This window comes from Ambystoma mexicanum, chromosome 1p (genome assembly GCF_040938575.1).
Source record: "Ambystoma mexicanum isolate Mex_15411 chromosome 1p, UKY_AmexF1_1, whole genome shotgun sequence".
NCBI classification, from domain to species: Eukaryota; Metazoa; Chordata; class Amphibia; order Caudata; family Ambystomatidae; genus Ambystoma; species Ambystoma mexicanum.
Genome location: NC_090921.1, coordinates 350,200,056 through 350,219,549, shown reverse-complemented (window position 1 = coordinate 350,219,549; position 19,494 = coordinate 350,200,056). Strand labels below are relative to the sequence as shown.

At 44.8% G+C, this 19,494-nt stretch overlaps 1 protein-coding gene across 4 annotated transcripts in view; it reads right to left on the bottom strand.

The window, feature by feature from the left end:
• The window catches only part of FCHO1 (FCH and mu domain containing endocytic adaptor 1), a 1,111,213-nt gene that overhangs the window by 656,244 nt on the left and 435,475 nt on the right, over window positions 1-19,494 (bottom strand). For all 4 annotated transcript variants that reach the window (XM_069648666.1, XM_069648689.1, XM_069648674.1 and 1 more), the window contains exon 5: window positions 11,456-11,530. In XM_069648666.1, coding sequence (XP_069504767.1) covers window positions 11,456-11,530 — 75 coding nt within the window. The remainder of the gene's footprint in view (window positions 1-11,455; window positions 11,531-19,494) is intronic.

The following is a 19,494-nucleotide window of genomic DNA, read 5'->3' as shown; positions in this document are numbered from 1 at the left end:
TCTCCATAAAACCCAAATCAAATTCAGTTAAGAATTCCACCCATAGATTACCAAATTCTTCCCCTTCAGGGGCAGAGGAAATCCTGCCACTATCGCACTCATCACCAAAGCAAAGGTGGGGGGCTCACATCGAAGTTAGTCAGATTAAAGGGAGTCCTGGCTCCAATGCAAAGACCCCCTAGAAGTCTCCGGCTTTCAGGAGAGATCGCTGAATGGTGTACAATTTTGAAGCCACCTACATTTAAAATTCTGGGGGAAACGTTTCTTGCAATGTGTAAATGTCTCTGGCCAAATGTTCTTTAAGGCCTAGTTTAGTACAGAAAAAAGGAGCGAACGGCCAGCGTATTCCAATATAGTAGTCTGCATTTATTGATTAATCCATATCATGGGGATTCCTCTCCAAGCACTTCCAGAACTCATCGTTCAATCTGGTTCTGCTTTTTTTAAACACATTTTGGGTTCACTATGCATGATACGAGGCTAGATCTTTCAGATAAGTGTCCAGATTGGGTTTCAGTAGGCTTTTTTGAATTAGGTAGTACTATTTCCATGGGCAATGGGGCCAGATAAAGATGTGCGGTTTACAATTAAATTGAACCATAAACTTTGTAGCGATTCAAGTCTAGCGCACAGTAATTCTACCACTAAAGGAGACATTCTCCTCCAAAGCCCAATTTTCAGGGCTGTCCACTTCAGGGAGCTCCACGTGCTCAATGTTCCGCTGGGACAACTGATTTCAAGGAAGGGATTTGCCTTAACCGGCTCAATAAGAAGCTTCTATTTAAAAAAGGGCAGACCATCATTGACTTGATTTCAATACATGTTACCCATTTTACAACCGTTGCTAATCTGGGACTTGTTCCATATAGCTTGCACTACAAAAATGTTTGTGTGTTGGTTCCTGTGCATTTAGAAAAGCTGGGCCCAACATCTGTGGTCCCTAGGTTGGAAAGATGTTTCTTCCCTAAATGAGTTAAAACTCGTTATTCAGCATGTTTTATTTCCTTAAAATGCACCTACTTGTCTAGTGTTCCCCTTATTTGTGGGGGATGAAGTAAATTAGGAGTCACTTTCAGTTCTTGCCCATTCTTTTTTCTAGTTTTGGTTGGCAAGCTGGTTGTCTACTTAATCCAGCCACAGGTTGATTTACTTCTCTTTTCTCTATAGCTTTGCCCACTTTCATGTTGGTCAGGGTTTCGCTAATCATTCATTTGTTCCCTGTTCCTCTCTTTCTTTTGCTTCTTTTTAGTTTAGGGATCCATTCACCCTCTCTGTATCCTTCAGGGCGGGTGGTACTGATGTCATAGATTCCTCTAAGGCGTCACTTTGGAGATCTCTGGGTTATCGCACACGGAGATATTATCTTCCATTACCTTTCTCACTTCCATTGAAGTGTTCTTTCGTGACTCCTCCGTTGTTCCCCATCTCAGGCTTCGTTGTGAACACGGATTAGAAGAGGGTACAGAATTCAGGGGGTTCTCTCTGGGCTAAAACAATATCAACCACTCTTGGAAACACCATTTTCAGTTCTCTGTTCCTTAGCCATGGTTCAGCATAATGCAAAAACTAAGTCTACAGTCGCTGCCACAGAGCTCAAGTGCTTGGTGGTTACTCCGTCCAAGCTGTTCATGAATTAGTATGTATGGTTTACTCTGTGTCAGTGAAAGTAGATGTTGACGTGTCAGTTTCCCTCGGCCTGGACAAATTCGGGGATGCTGGTAGGCTAGTCCTAATGAGGCTATCGAATTCCTGCGAGGGACCCTGCTTCCCCGGCCTTGCAGTCAGCCTCCAGTGGAATCCCTTTGTAGATTTAAACATAAGTTCAATAAGGAGTTGTTGTTATCTACGACAGGAGAGCTGTATATATTATCAGGTTGGTTGATTACTCGTAGTGGCGATGCCGACATTTAGACTTCCGCTGTTTCCTGCAATAGCTTGTTTGTCGGGGTCATAGTTAAAAATAAAAAAAGCGATGTTGGATTGAGCGTCAGATTCCATTTCAGCAGTCATCCCCTTTGATGTGTTGTCTGGGGGTTTTATTATTACTTAAATTGATCTTGAACGTGGAGCTTCAATCTTAGGTGTTTTGGTATTGCATTAGCTTCTTTTCAAGGCAAGATTAGATTTGTTGGTTTCTTTATTGGGTGAAAGGGTCACAAAGCTTTGCCACAATGTTGTTAATTACTCCCACAGAATGAAAGCAAGCTTGAAAGGTGTCACTCACCCAGTATTCAACCTTCTGTAGTTACTGAAGTCTTCCTTCTTGGAGGAAGCAATTCTAGACTAAGCACTGAGCATACAAAGGCCAGGAGGCTGCAAAGCTTCAACAGCCTTAACTGCCCTCAATGCACCTTTTCAGCCCTTTGCGGAGCTTCGCGTTAATATTCGGTATTTAAAGTGAGTTCCGCACTTGATGGCAACAATAGAAGGACTTGCTGTAGTTCGGTTGGGCCATTCAAAGCAACATCAAACACTTCCTTTCTAGCACGTTTATAGAAATGAAAAACGAAAAACTGCTGGGAAAGGAATCACACATGCAGTCTTCCTGTCACCAATGATTAATTCAAGAATTTAAACATGAAGACACAAAAAATCATTTCAGTGGCAATAGGATTAGCTGTTCTGCCTACTCCTAATGTGGATCAACTTGGTTTCTCATTCTAATATCAAGAACAACTCACAAAGAACAAGGAAGCACAATGGGCTTTTTTTTGTTTATAGCCACCAAGCCTCAGACATTCTAGGACTCCGACTGGCCCAACAAATTGCTGAAAGGTTCAACTTGAGTCCGAATAGAACGTGAATTCGTGCGTGCGTTTGGGTTGCCAGAGTGAGCACCGGAATCCACGGAATGCTGGATCTGGTTCAATGTGCAGAAGTTCCCCCAGAATTAGTATTAACATGCATCAGCAGCGCTAAGCAGATTTGCTAGTAAATGAATAGCAGCTGTGCTGTATGCCAGTGCTAAAGTGCATTATTTCGCGTGTTGTACATGCTTGCTCAAGTACCAGAACAGCATATTGGAGAGTGCAGCAGGAGGGGACAAATGTGCATTTAAGGATCTTTTAAGTCTTGAAACAATTACTAGAACATGCATACAAGAGCTCCATGTTACAATTGTGCAAGTTAATCCTGAACAGTCAAATCGTGCAAAGACACCATCCTCTCCACCCCACTCCCACATCCAAACATCAAACATAGCCCTTCCACAAATACAATATCCTACTCTTTCCAAAAAAAGAACAGAGACCATTGTCTTCTGATCCCGGTGACATGCAGCAATCACAGGAGGGAGCCTTCCTTCCTTTATGGGTCGTCAGCAAAAACATTTTTGCAAAATACTCCTTCCAAGGGAATTCTTTATATGCTCAAAAAGGCATAGCTGGAAACCCAATATACAGAGTGCTCATTCTATCAAATCAAACCTCAACTCAAAAGACATGAAACACAAAGCACTCATTTTAAATTATTGTTGCAAGCTCCTATTGTTAAAAGTGAGTCGTGATGTGGTGGTGTAGAGTTAAGGCTTGTTATTTATATTTGGTTAATAGTTTGTTCAGAATTAGTATAATTGGCAGTTGTCACGTTATAAAAAGAATGAATGAGCCAATGCCTTCACTATGCGGAATACACAAAAAAATTGAAACTGAACACACACCCACAGGTACCAACCAGTATAAACGCACAAACAAATAAATTGGCTATGCGAATAACAGGAGGAGAAAACTTAAGGACAGGGAAACTAGTCCGTCTTAGCATTTATATTTTATTCATAGAGAACTTTCGCCAAAGTGCTTTGACAAGGATTAGAAGCCACAACTGTACAAATAACAGCAAATTGAAAAATCAGGGAAACCGAATTAATTTTGGGATAATGACTTAAGCAGAGTCTGAAAAACATGTCAGGAAAAGGAGGAACGAAGAGGGAGAGGAAGATAGTTCCAATGTTTGGGAGCAAGAAGCGCAAAGGAGAAGACGTGCTGGGTGGTTTAGGGACAGGAAGAATAAAGACAGAATGGAGAGAGAGTTCAGAGACGTATAAAGAAACCAAAGAGCAGAGGTAAGAGGTTGGGGAGGGGGAAGACCATGGAGAAATATGAAAAAGCATAGAACATTGAAAAGAAGATTGAGCTCAAATGAGAGAAGGGAAGCCGAGATAAGAGGGTGACATGGGACCAGGGAGGAAGCTGAAACAATAAGCGGATAGCAGCGTTAGACAGAATGCAAGGGTGCAAGATAGAGTAGAGGGAGGGCCAAGAAAAGTACAGAACAGTAATGACATCTAGAAAAAAACATTAAGTAGAAAAGAAGCTTAATGGCATGAAAAGAGAGGAATGGTCGAGTGGGACGAAGATTAAAGAGATGATGGCGAGCAGAACAGGCAGTAACAAATGTGAAGAGAGCAGGAGAAGGTCAAAAATGACCCCAAGATTGCGAGCAGAAGAGGAAAAGAGATGCAAAGAGGGTGAAAATCGATATCATCAGGATGGGGAGAGGGAGAAGGGGAGGTAGAAGGTATAGGTTCTCAGTTTTAGGATTAAGATGGAGAAAAGGGGAGGCCATCCAAGTCTTAACAGCAGATAGGCAAGAGGAAAAAGTATTGTGAAGAGAGGGAAGGAAGAGAAAGATTTATGTGTAATCAAGGTTGAAATGGCATGAAAGATTAAAAGGAACTAATGAACGCAGAAAGAGGAAAACCTATTTGGGTATGTGGAGACAAGGAGGAAAACTCGACAAAAACCTTGTTCAAACTTTCGGAACAAACAAAAATAGCCATGAATATCCTGCATTAGAAACAAGGGGGGGTAAGGGGGTAAACAGATTTCTTTTTATTTAATAGGAATTAAGGTAACTACCTATAATAAGTAAAGTCTTACTTGGAAATGCCAGCGTTGCTACAAATGGTGGCTTGTTGGTTTTAGGTTCTTTAATAGAGGACTGTGGATATTACTTACCTGTGATGTGATATGATATGCTTAGCATGGGTTAAGACCTATTAAATACAATACGTTTATACTTAGCATCTAGTTTGTACTACTACATGAACCCCATGTTGTCTGTAAGTCTTACTGCTCTGTTACACTACCTTGATTGCGTTTAGCTAGACCCAAAATGTCTTTAACATGGTTCATTAAAGTGGAGGACATCTCTGAACCCCCTCCTCCCACTGCCAGGGTTGGTTCAGAAAATTCAATATTAACTTACTAAGAAAATGAACAGTGCTACTGACACCAGTAGTTCTACCACCAGTAGTACTGACACTAGTACATTTAGTACTACTCAACTACTACTTCCAGTACTTTTATTAGTATTAAAATTTCTCCTACTAGTACATGTAGTATACATTGATAGCACTAATATTTTAAGTAATCCTACTATTGCTGTTAGTAGTACTAACACCTGTTCTAATCATTCTGCATCTACTGTTAGCAGTAGTACTACCACTACTTCTGATGTTAGTAGTATTAAAGTTACTGCAACTAATACTATTACTATTAGTAGCAACAGTATTCTTCTTACCAACAGCATCATATGTAGCACTACTACTAACAGTACTACCATTACTGGCAATCACTAATAGTATTAATTCTACTAGCACTTACATTAGCACCACTGTTAATACTAAGTGTAGTGATACTATTGTAGCGACAAGTACTACTATTGATATTATTAATATGGTTGCTGGTAGTGCGAATACTACTGCTGTCAGTAAGGGTACTAATGTTGGTAATACTAATACAAACAGTAGCACTACTACTTCTGATGGGCAAGATTCATAGCTAAGTCTACATGAAGTTGTAAAGAAAAGGACAATGCAACCTTTCACTATGCCTCCTTGCTGGTATAATGGATCTGCATAGTCTACTTCCTTTCTCCCTCCGATGACACTAATCTTTAAGGGCTCAAAAGCTCACAAAATGAAGGATAACCATAGGAAAAGGTGTTAAAAAAAAATATTGGCAATTAGAATATGGACAAGACCGGTTTTCACAAAAATCAAATTTCGGTCCTGTCCCCTTTAAACTAGAAGTTATGACAAATGCCTCTGTTCAGGTAAATACCTAGCAAGTCGCATTAAATTGCTTCAACAAGTTGCCTAAAGGTCTTCTAAATGAAACAATGGGGCAAAATCATAGATGTCTATTACGGTGCTAGGAAAAGGCAAGATCAGATCTCCTGTTACCCCACAGGTTCAGCAGAAAGGGAAACCAGGCAGAGGGCACAAGAAGGGTCCTCCAAGAAAATTTCTGGTTTAGAACCAGCAGGCGAGAAAAAGCTAGTTGAAGTGGGTGCACAAAGCCCCATTCCAAACAGGCTTCAATGGTAGAGACTGGGACCTGCTACTCCCAGACCTCAGAGATACCAGCAGATGGAACCAACTTCAGGAACAGGACAAAAAGGGACAAGTACTCACCGGCACTGGACATGAATTCATCCTGGCAATAGCGGTTGGACAGGTGAAGTTTGGGAGGCTGGTTTAGACCTGGCTAGTCGTGGCTGTGGTATGGCTTAGAGGGGTGTCAACGTTTAGATGTGGGATAAAGAAAACACTCTTGTATTGTATTTCAAACAGTAACTCTATTTAAACCATGTTATTTCTCAAAAGGCTTTAAGGCACAGCACTGAATCTCTTCTGTCTTTAGGAGCAATATTCTTTCTTGGAAGGGTCCCAGGATTTAGTTCAGAGTTTATATTGTCTAATGCTTCACTGTATACAGTCACTTTTCCAGAGAATCACTCCTTTAAAACTTGCAACCTTTCTAGATACTCTTCAGGCTGTATCCCAACCAGCAAAAACGTTTACCTTCCTGTAGTGGCTTATTAGTCTCTGGGAGGATTTCCCTGTCTCTGCAGTTAATACAGAACTTGTTTCTACTGTATTTTCTCCCTTTTGGTCCTTGTTGGCAAGTCTGTTTTGAACGTTACATTACGCAAGTTATTTACTTGCATTCATTCAACATCTTCTATATAATTTGTCTTTTCCCTTTTCACTCAATATATATTTCCTCCTTATGAACTGAGCATGACAGGTTTTCTCCCTCACCTCCCTCACCTCCCTCTCGTTAGCTGCCACCAGGGAGCTATCAAAATGATGCAGAGGTGGTGAGATTCCTTGATCTTGCAGATCATCCTGTGGATCAGGGGTGTGGGCGGGAAGGCATATGCCGTCATGTCATTTCACCGTATCTGGAATGCGTCGCCCAGGGAGCCAGAGCTCTGCCCTTGCCAGGAGACGTACTTCTGACATTTCCGGTTGTCCCAGGAGGCAAACAGATCCACTTGGGGAGTGCCCCCATCTAAATAAGATCTCCTTCAGTACTAGGTCATTCAATTGCCACTCGTAATTGTCCGCCCCCAGACTGCTGAGCCTGTCTGCCTCCAGGTTGGACTCCCCCACGAGGTGAACTGCATTGAGGTAGATGTTGTTCTCCAGTGCCCACTACCACATGCTGCTGGCTAGATTGCACAGTGGAGGGGGATCTGGTACCCCCTGCTTGTTGACATAGTACATGCTGGTGGAGTAGTCTGTCTGGATAAGAAGTGCATCGCCCCCTATGAGAGGGAGAAAGGCCTTTAGAGCCAGCGATATTGCAAGCAAATTGATGTGGGACTCCTGCTCCTGCTGAGTCCAGACACAATGGACACTGTGGCTGTCCAGAGTGGAGTTCCAGCCCTCTAGGGAGGAGTCTGTAATAACAGTGACCTAAGGGGCAGGCTGCCGGAAGGGTTTGCCCTGCCACAGGTTGAAGTCCGCGGAACACCACATGAGGTCCGGGTGGAGAAAAGGAGGAATGTCGACTGGCTCCGCTTGGGAGCCCTTCTCCTGATTGCATGAGGCTGCGAAGTGCAGCTGTAATCTCATCTTGAGCTTTGTGTGGGGTGCGGCCAACAGGACCTCCGCCATTATACCCAACAGATGTTGGTACCACCAGGCCGAGATCACTGGCCTGGAGAGTAAGTGAGAGGTGGCCCTCTTGATGGCCGCTATCTTGTCCTCCGAGAGAAAGACTCTCTCGGAACTCGTGTCCAAGATGAGGCCCGGGTGCAGTTGAGACCTCTTGAGATTGATAGTGAACCCCAAGTCGTGGAGTGTATTCAACAGTGCAGCGGATGTATGGTGAACCGCTTCCCGGAGATGTGGCTTGGACGAGACAGGTATGATGAGGGCTGCCACTGCATTCTTCAACCTGGTAAATACCCTGGGGGCTGTGTTGAGGCCAAAGGGTAGTACCTTGTATTGGAAATGGCAGCCCATGACCCTGAACCGCAGTAAGTAATGATGCGGTTGCCAAATCGGGACGTGTAGGTACAAGTCCTTCAGATACAGGGAGCACATCCAGTCTCCCCTGCAGTGTTTCCGCAATAAGTGGTGGCGTAACCATCTTGAATTTTTGCAAAGGAAGGGAGAGGTTGAGGGTGGAAAGGTCTAACACAACTCTTAGGCCAGCCTGATTCTTCTTCTGTATGGCGAAAATCTTGGAATAAAAGCCCAAGCCTCACTGGGAGGTTGGGACTTCTTCCAGAGCCTGGCTCACAACGAGATACTGGATCTCTGCCAACAGAGTTGCTGTCCCAATCTGTGAGAGAGGATGGGAGGAGGGCGAAGAGGAAGGTACCGGTAGGCGGTACCCCGTGGAGACTACGGAGAGGATCCAGGGATCTGAAAAATTCTGGCGCCAAAAGTACACTTGAAAGGCAAGCCTGCCCCCCACCGGAGACACGTGGACCCGAAGGGGCAGGTCATGCCTTCTTTCCCTCTGAGGCTGTTGCGGAGGAGCGGGATTGGAAAAAGCCCTTGCCCCCCCACCCTTTTGTTGTTTCCTTTGGTGCTGACTCGGTGAACGGTCTGGTTGCCTGGACCTTCGTTCTTGAAAGCCCTGGAATCTGCCAGAGGCACGCCCCTTGTCTGAGCATTGCTGTGACTGGGTGTAGGCCTTGGGCGTGGCCTTCGTAAGAATAAAGACTCCGCCGTTTGCGGGCTGTTTTTATCCAATTCTTCATCCGTGGTGGAGTGAAAGAGGTCACTACCCTCGAATGGTCCAATATGCGTTCCTGGACTTCAGGGTTAAACTTAGTAGCCCGGTGCCAGGCAGTCCTTCTCATGTCCGTGCTGATGCAGATGGCCCGGCCAGAGGTATCGATGTGCGCCACGGTGGACGCCATGATTTCCTGCGCTACCAGCATGGCTTCTCCTAGGCCAGCTTTGAAGCATGCTTGGCTCTGCGCCGGAAGTTCTGGGAGGAAGTCCGCAATTTCCCGCCAGAGCCTATGGTTAACGGCTGCCAGCATGGCATCTGCGTTGGCTTGACGCAGGTGCAAGGAGGCGTTGGAGTACAGCTTTTTCCTGTACGCCTCCAAGATCTTCTCCTCCTTGCCTAGCAGCGTCAGGGACGAGGTGGCCGAGGACGACTGAGGCTTAGAACAGAGTGACGCCGCAGCGATCACAGAAGAGTGCGGTTGAGGATGCGCATAAACCAAAAGTGTATCCCCCTCCATCTGCCTATAGTTGGCGTTGAGGCGCCAATTGACAGGTTGGGCAGAGTGTGGCTCGAGTCACCCCCGTCTTTCTGCATCGGGTACCCCGTTCTGGTAGGGGGTATTAGGGCGAGGACTTCTGCCAAGACCCCCTCCTCGGGCTGCTCTACCTTGGGCTGAGGAAGGCCCAAATATTCTGCCAAACCTGCAAGGCGTTTGTGGAAGGCCCTGGCTGAAGATGACATGTCGGGGTCCTCCTCCTCGTCAGTGTCCTCCAGAGTGCTCAGAGGGTCTGGAACTGGTGGAGGGGTACTGGGCGCTGTGGGCTGCAGTGTGGATGCCGGAGCCGGTGGCTGCTGAGGCGGCTGTTGTGGGGCCACCTGTAATGTGGGTGGCTGGGAAGCCAGAATCTGAGGCGCCGGCTGGGGCAGCGGTGGCTGCGCTAGGGCTTGTGGCACTGAAGCCACATGAGGAATGACTATGGGTGCAGGTGGGGTGATCTGGGGGAGCATGTCCCCGATGGCGTGCTGGAGGACGGCCCACATCTGAGAAGTTCGCATCAGCCCTAGGAACCTTTCGAAGAACCCGTCTGTAGAGGCGGCAGGTGATATTGACGGAGTGGCCAAGGGCAACTGGGGCCAGGGCACACTCTGCCTGGGGTGCAGGGGAAACCTGCCCTGCGCTGCTAATGGATAAACTGTAGGACACGCAACTGGTCGACACCGGTCCCATCTTGTGACTCTTTCCTCCACCTGCTCAGCAAGAGGGGGTATTGGATGAGCGGCCAGGTTGGCTGGCGCGGCAGCCATTTTGTCGAGCAGCGTGCCAAAGTAGTGGTGCCTGGCTCGCTGGAACCAGCCCTGTTCAAGACGCATGGTGTTGGAACAAAAGGCCTATCCCGCACCTCATGCCGAGACCTGGAAGGCGTATTGCCCTCGGCAGAGCTGCCGGTAGTGCTGCGTGAAGGTGCCCCCTCGGACATGATGCCGGTACTAGGGCGTTGCCCCTCGGGAGTAACCCCTGTAAAACAACCTTGTGGTCCCTCAGCACTGGCCCCGGAAGGATCCGGAGACCCGCTCGGCGTTGTGAGGCCGGTAGCTGGACTAGCCTTGCTATGTGGGCTGGTGCTAGAAACCTAAAGGTTCCTCCCGGTCTTGCGCTTCATTGGGAAGGAGTCGTCCTTACGGGGTGCGATGCTGAATATAGGACTTTAAGTTGGCCTCGAGTGATGTTTGACGAAGTCCTTTAGGCCCTCAAGAGCCCCTTGCAGGCTGGACACCTGCTAAAGTCTGCTGAAGTCAACATGCGCCGGGGAGGAGCATGGCATCGGAGCACCAAGTACCTATTGAAAAGAAAAAGACAAAGATAGAAGAATATCCGAGGAAGAGCGTGTGGTATTACATGGCCAAAGCCAAACCCATGAGCGCTGGTGAATTCGGCCCATTCCAGTCGACGCGGAAAAGGGAACTGAGGAGTGGAGCCGGTGGGTGGAGTCAGGAGAGTGCAGGCTCCCGGGGCCACGCACCCACGCGCTTCTAAGTTTAAAGGGGAAGATTTATTTCTGGTGAAAAAGGTTCCGTCTCTCGTACCTTGCGAAGGACGCCCATACAGTAAGGAGGAAAGGGGACGGGACGTAAGAGTATGCTGTAGTGTTGCTAATTTTATGTCTTGGGTACAAATAACTTCTGGTGACATTTAAAATATTACACAATTGCTAATTAAATATGTTTGTTTGCTAAATCAAGAATATATTAATTAGCACATTCTGCTAATCAATTTTTGAAAAATAATGTATGCCTTGTACAAAGTGTGCTCTAGGACCCATTTCTGGGTAATTTTCAGCTTAACAGACTCCTTGAGCCTCAAGTCTCTTCCGCCGCACTGGGAAGGTTGTACACATCTCCCGAGCAGTGTTGCATCACATTCCTCACTTCATTTGTAAAGTGTCATCTCTACTCCCTATGCGACTCAATCTTACCCCAGTAGGCTACTGTTGCTCGCCAGCCTCGACAGTTTCACCATGGACTTTGAATAGGTCTCCTCGATGGTAGCCCTTCAAAAGAAAGAAAAAACAAGATGAACAATTTGGGGTAAAGAAGCATATTTTAGGAACATCTGGAGCAGGATCAGTAAAGATTCTTGGGAAAAAGACACTACATGGAAAATCTAAGACACCCTGCGCATTGAAAGGATCCAGAAAACACTTATGTCATGAGAAGAATTGGCTTAACTGTTTCAAAGCCTGCTCTGCACAAGTGATCCCAGTTTTGGCTTTAAGTGTGAATATGAAATTATTCCTGTGAAGCGGGGCAACCCTTGGAAGGACTTGTTAACGGGAAGCGCGTTCTTTGGGCAGTCTTTGACACTTAATAAATGTAGTATGTCTTTGCAATAAATAGGTTTAAAAATAAAGAAATATTGTAAAAGCACATTCAATATTTTGAAGCTCCTTCCTTTGACAATCATCACTACGTATGTGCAACATGGTCAGACAGGATCTGTAGAGACACTGATTATATTTAACAAATTGGATCTAGATTCCCCAATTTCTTTTTTAAAACACCTGGATGGCTTCCTCATTTGAACGGAGCTCATGGTCTCTCATTTCACATCTCATAGCAAATGTTTCCAGGAGCCACATGGTCGAACCAAGATTATTAACATGCATAACGAGCCATTCAAGATAATTTGGCCACAATCATTAAAAACATGAGCTCACACCTGTGTTAATTTCTTGTTCTAATGGCCTAGCCCACTGCAGTTTGTGCTTTGGGATCTAGTACCAGTGCCAGGAAGGCTTTTTGGCTTAAGCGTGCTTTACAGGAGAATGTAATGTACGATTAATCACTAGCCAGCATCAATTAGATGAACACTCCCCAACCAAAGGTTTTTATCTCTGTCCAAAGAGCCATCAGATGCTTTCATGACTAATATACAGCCCAATGTCACCATACCCAATCTGATGAGATCACCACTTCTTTCCATGGGGCAGCCTCTCCTCATGTTGAAAGGGGACGGCAGCCGCTACCTGATCCTGAGAGTGGCTATTGGAGGGAGGATCACATTAGGGGAGGCAACCCTCAGGATGATGACAAGACATAATTGGAGGAAAACACATGTCCCCTTTTCCTTTCATGGATGATACTCTTCCCCGTGCCTTAATGGCATATTGTAACCCTCTCCCTCAAACACCTGTTATTTCTGCTTCATACAGACCCCAATAGCCAACAGGGAGTGATGTGTTGATAACAGACGAGGAAGAAGCAAGCAGCAGTACTGATTACTCCCAGTGAGATTCATTGTGAGCTTCCTCAACATCATATTGTAACTACCACCAAGATGAGAAAGAGGAAAAGAGCCATAAAGAAGACTAGAGCCGACAAGTGAACTGAGACATCTAGTCTTTGGAAGATGCTTTGAGCTGCCAGGAGACCCACGAAAGCTGGATGAAGCCGCGAGGAGACCGGACAGCATGCTAGGGCAGAGTGCGCTGCTAAAAGCGAAACATTACTGTGTGAAGAGAAGTAGAGTGACAGCGAACCTGCCGCCTGAATCAGAGAGGCAGTGGGACTCGTGCAGAGGGGAACCAAACGTGGAAGGGCTACTGCGACTAACTGCATGCACGCTGAGCCAGCAGGTGGCCCAGAGAAGCAACAAAGAGGTGTGAGGCGCTCAAAGCACTCGGTAAGACCAGGGAAGAGAAACAGGTTACCGGGGTGCCTGAGAATGAATGTTACTCCATGACAGTAGCAGGAAGAACGCTGAATGAAGCGTGTGAAGGGTTTAAAGGGATTTTGAACCATACCACGAACAGGGCATTGGACTCCTACTTGAAAGGAGGAAATATAACAAATAGTACGAATGTGGAAACAAACCATATGAAATCGGCAGTAAGAAGCCACCAATGGGCAAATCTTTTAGGGGGAAAGAGAAGAAAACAAGTCCTGGCAGAAGAGTACACCAGGCAAGCTTAAGTGTTGAAACCCTGGCAGGAGAGAATACCAGGCCAGGTGAAAAGGTGTGTGATGACCAACCGTGAAAGGAAATCTCAAGGAGGAGCAATCCCCTTGAAATAGTGAGTTATTTCTTAAAGTGAAGGAAAAACCTGGCAGGGGATTACACCAGGTGACCTGCGAGTCTGGGACCTGCACCAACACTTCAAGTAGTAGAAAAGAAAAGAAACCCAAGGAAGAGTTATACCTTTAGGATTGTGAATTGTTTTGCATAGAAGAAGGAATCTGGGGAAGGGAGTTGTTCCCTGGAACTGTGAATGCACCAGGAGGAGGGAGTTACCCTCTTGGGCTGCAAGGAACTTGGTTATTCTCCGTTGGAATGTTCTTGTTTTATTTCATTGGATAGAAGAGAAACCTGAGAAGGAGAGTCCCTGGAACTGTGAACCTTTTTGTTTTATTTATACCCTTTTGTTGGAGCTGAACATTTGTACACTTTGTGAATCAGAGATAATATCATTAGCACTTTAGAGTTCACTTTTAGAGTGTGAGGGCTAGAATAGGATTTTGGACACATGACATACTTTTGATTCGGACATCTTGAAAACGGACAGACTCTTAGTTTTGGTTGAGGTAGGGAAAATACCTCTTAGCGTAGGGATAGCGAGGCATTTTCCAAACCATTTGCCATTTAATAAAAGTCTACAACCAAAACCAGGAGTCCTCTGTGTCCGCGTCACATTATTATTATTAGAGAAGCAGCGGAGCGCTTACAGAGGTATAGAACAATACAGATACATAACAGAGAACGTTTAAGAGGGAACAGAACAGATATACAGCGGGGGTAGTGAGTCAGTTGGCGTGAGGGGCAACGTGATGCCCTAGGTGTTGAGGAGGAGAGATTCCTTGAAGAGGTTGGTCTTGAGTTCATTTTTGAATTGTAGGAGCGTGGGGGCGAGTCTAGTGCCGATGGGGAGGAGGTTCGACAGTCTAGGGGCGTAGGCAGAGAAGGACTGTTTCCTGGGCCTTTCCTTTTTGCAGTGGTAGATTTCAAGTCTCCAAGTGTCCTGGCCTCTGGTGGTGCACTGTCCACCGGAGATGCTGGTTTCTCTGCGGGGTAGCTGGGTGACTTGAGGGCGACTGCCTTATAGCAGATGCAGCAAGGCCGAAGGTGATTTTTGCGTGCAGTGGGAGCCCACTAATTCCTGGCTCCTCACACAGGTTATTAATTCATTATTACCTCATTATCTGCGAGCTACGTAAGGAGCACAAGCAAGCAGTAAATAATTTCTCGAAAGATGGACTTAAGGAGTGTTGTAGAAAGTATACATTTTGGAAGGAAAGCAAACTGAGTTCTGTAAGGAAGGCATTGTATCAAAGACACAAGTGATCACAATTCGAGGGTGTATATTGAACTTAATCAGGGGTGTGCAAAACACATATCTAAACCTAAATCTAGGATGGGAGCAAGCTACGACCATCAAAAAATAATACAGTCCTAGTGGAGTCTAGTCAAATAAAAAGGGCCTGTACTAAAAAAAAAAACTATTGCCAATCCTTACCGCTATGCTACAAATAGGGTGCGATAATGTTCACAATAAGATAAGTTAGGATGTTTAGGCCGTTGGCCTCCCTTCCTCACGTTTTTAGCACAGGACATGGCGGACACTCGAGCACAGAACACTCTTGGGCTTCTTCGGCATGAGGTCACAGTTCCTTTTACCAACATCAGGGCCTTCTGTGCCCAAGTATATTTTGTTCAAAGTCTCTTGATTCAGAGGGCCAGATGTAACAGAAGCAACAAAAAAACGTTCCTTTCCAAATATTCATGTCAGGCGATTCACTATTCACCCATGATCACCCTAAGCCGGTCTCAGATCCTTTTTTCACAGTTCAGCCTCCTTTAGTCGGGTTCAGACCAACTTTAATTCACAGTCATCCCTCAGCCGGGTTAACATTTGCCACAGCAATCTCTCGTCCGGTGACTTATGGTTCATCACACGCGGCATCAAACGCGGCCGAACGTTTCAAAGTCTGTAAGGAACTGGCAAATCCTGCACCAGCCTCCTCTTCTGTCACACCAGTCCAGGACCTTTGCTCAGCCCTGGCTTCTCACTTCTCTGCAAAAGCTCAAGACATCCTTTCCTCTCTCACATCCACACCACATCATACACCTATAGGCCTGGAGCCTCCATTGGCCCCCTCCACCACTTCTCTTCTCTCACTCCCATCACACCTAATGAGGTCGCCAGACAAGTTTCGTCTATGAAGGCCTCATCCAAACCATTAAGGACAACATTGACTCTCTCTCTCTCTCTCTCTCTCTCTCTCTCTGTCTGTCTCTCTCTGTCTCTCTGTCTCTTTCTGTCTCTCTCTCTCTCTCTGTCTCTCTCTCTCTCCAAACTTGGCTGCTCTCTGCAAACATTTGCCACTGGGGTTTTCCCCACTTCTCTTAAGCACTCCCTTGTGACCCTCTGCTTAAGAAACCCTCTGCCGACCCCTCCATTCCGGCAAACTACCGCCACATCTCCATCACCCCTTTCCTGGGCAAACTCCTGGAGAAGTTGGCCATCTCTCAGCTCACCCTCCACACTGAATCTGCTGGTTGCCTCCACGACCATCAGTCTGGCTTTAGAGCAGCCAGAGGCATGGTACACTGCCCTTCTGAAGACGTGCTCTCAATAACACTCTCCGTCCTCATTCTTCTTGACCTCTCCTATGCCTTTGACACGTAAAACATAATAGCCTGATCGCACATCTCTGTGACACCCTAGGAATCTCTGGTCAGTCTCTGGTGTGGTTAACCTCCTTCCTCTCTGACCGCCGATCCCAGGTGGTACTTGGGCCCTTTAACTCCACTATCACTCTTTCAAACTGGTTCTTCAATGTCTACATGGCGGCCCTGGCACGCGAGTGCCAGTTTCACCTCTAATTTACAGTGTTATGCGGATGACACGCAACTCTCCTTCAGCCTACCTTCAGCCACATTCTCTACCTCACTCATTATGTTGACAGAACATAAGTCAAATATTAGATGCAATAACCAGTATTCACCAGTGGCTCGCCACTTTAATTTACAAAAGCATTCCATTGCACAGCTAAAATGTCAAGTTCTTGAAGTTGTTAGACGCCCCACAAGAGGAGGTGATTATCTGTCCCTCCTATTACAAAGAGAAGCGTACTGGATCGATAAAATGGGGGCCCTACAACCTTGGGGCCTTAATGAGGACTTTACCTTAAATTGATTCTTGTGATCAAGAAGTATCACAATACTAGTGTCAGACCTGTAATATTGGGATTAAATACCAAATGCACCCAGTTATGTCTATAAGTTACTATAGAATTGAAATACATAGGGCGTCTATTGCTTAACATTGATTCATGCATAAAACGTAACAATGTAAATACTTAATTGAGAACTGCTTGATAATGTCTAACATAAGCTGTACATTATGTGCATATTTTGTTTTAATTATGGTCATCCTATGTTGAACTGTGTTTGAATTTCCCGAAACTACACCTTTAGCTAATTAAGTAACTGTTTTTGATTTTTGGCTTTTGATTGGCTTGACTTCTCATCGTTCTGACGGCCTGGCAGCGCTGTTATTCAATTGTATATTTTCAATTTTTCTCTACTCTTGATTGTTTAGATAAATGTATTTTCCACCTGGGAACTTCTCTATTTCCCCATCCTTTGTACCGTCCTCGTTCGGGTTCGGCATACATCCACATATGTATATTTCTTTACATATTGGATGTCCTCCTTAGATTTCAAACATCCCTTTTTTTTTACTCCCATTCATAACCGTCTGTGTTTATACAGTGTTCTACTATTATTCCCTTCATGTTTTACTCTGCAGTACATATTCTATTTTTCTCTGACCATTCTAAGATGGCCACTCGTATTTTCAACTATTCTAGTCCCTTCTCTAATTATACTACCCCTGATCCTCCAAGGCACTCGATGTTTCCATGGTTGCTGTGTGAGGACGCGGAGCCGTGTATTCGACTCAGCATTGAAAATAGACTTTGTGCAGATCGTTCGTTTCTGCACTTTAGGTAAGCGGTTTTGCACCCTCTTTCAGAATACAACTGCACTCGTTCTTAGGACTTTTCTCCTTATTTATTGTAAATCCGTCTTATTTTACAGACGTTCTTTGCTGCCGCGCTCGCTGTGACTTGGACTTTCCACCTTCACAGCAAGTCTGCTGAGTTGTTATCTCCTACATGTGTCTACTGGGTTAGACGCTCCTTTGAGGTACTAATTAGTAGAGACCTCTTATACATTATTCTGAATTACTGATGCCAGTTACTTATATTTACTTTTCAATCTTCTTTTCAACCAATATGCATAGGTTGGACCCCCTAATGATGTTGTCATTTGCTGGCTTGGAATTGAGCAACTCTGTGACATTGTCACCGCTCTACTATTTCACCATGCTAAGATTGTGTCACCTTTTGGTACGTTTATTTATTATTTTTGCTTGGACCTCGTCAGAACTACTCTATAGCTATCTATTTGCTATCTTTTCACTCGAACCATTTTTACATATCTCTTTCAGATAGAACGCGCTATGCGCTTTTCTTTGAATTCTTATCGTATTCAGTACATTGACTCTGGAACCATCACTCTACACTGGTAATTCTTCATTTGACTTTGGCTTCTAACCTTTCACTATCCTCCTCCAAGCACACTTGTTTTCTCTATTATGCACGGCCCCTCTTTTCCCGTGTCCCTCTAATCTGTATTGAATGACCCCGCTGCTAGTCCCACAGAGTGATTAGTACTCAGCCGATACTTTTATGTTGTTCAAGAAGTGTATTTCGTTTACCTAATTACCATGTTTTTGTAAGCTATATACATGTCTATTTCGGCAATGAAGGAAATTCTGCAGTATTTAAAGCAACTGAGAACACCACATTTAAATTGTACATCTACTTAACTCGTTGCAATTGATTAATAGTTTTCAGATTTATAAGTAACTAAATGACTATTCTTCTGTTTTTTGTTAAAGAATCCAATTTGGGCCATTTGAAGAAGAGGAAAACATCCGCGAAACGCGTCGCCAAGTGAATTGGATTTCACACATATATATAAACCCCTTTTATTTGCACACTTTCTCTCTCTAAACTTGATACGCTCTTTTGATACCATTGATGCGTTTTCATGTTAATTTCATTTGGAAAGAATTGAATCACATTGTTTGTGTTGCATAAAAAATATTTTTGTACATTCTTGTACATTCTTGTCTATTGTATACATAAAAATAACAGTATTGGACTTGTTCCAAACATTTAAGTGTACAGAGGATGGGAGGATTCCCAAGTCGAATCCTTTTTTTTTTTTTCCAACATCTTTCTCTCTCTCTCAGCTACATTCCCCATTTCCCTACTTTTCCACACAGCATGCCAACTGGCCGCCGGGAGGACCTCAGTGTCTCAGGCCCCCGGCACCCTCACCAGTCCTCCAGCACTCACCTCATGGCCTGCACTTGCCTCATGCTACCGCCTTTGGTCCATTATCCATCGAGAATGGAAGCCCTCAGCACTTATAAGAGGTGATGAGCGGGCACCACTGTATTTGAATAACTAACATGCAACAATATTTTGGTTACAATTAGTTTTCAGAGTGAGATGCAACCCACTGTATCATGCCTCCGTGCTAGGCATGTATAAATGTGAAGGAGAAAAGACCTAGGCTAGTAAGCCATCTGTGTGGGCTGCACACCCTAAATACCACTCAAGTGGTTTGTTTAGAGTTCAAAGTAGAGTCGTTAGGTTTGCTTAAATTCTGTTGTATTCATCTGGGAATACTTGTGCGTAACTTCTCAAAAAGTAAAAAAAATGATTTTGACAAACATATGTCAATTTATTCGCATATGCAAAAATGCCAATACATTTCAGACTTTAGTGAGTCTATCAGGGCGTTTCTAATTTGATAAACACCCACCATCATTGTTAAATTAACCACATCAATTAGACAATTATATACATATTGCAACAGTACACCAGAAGTAAACTGCAACAATAGATTAATGCAGGTCACATGACAAGCACCAACATAACG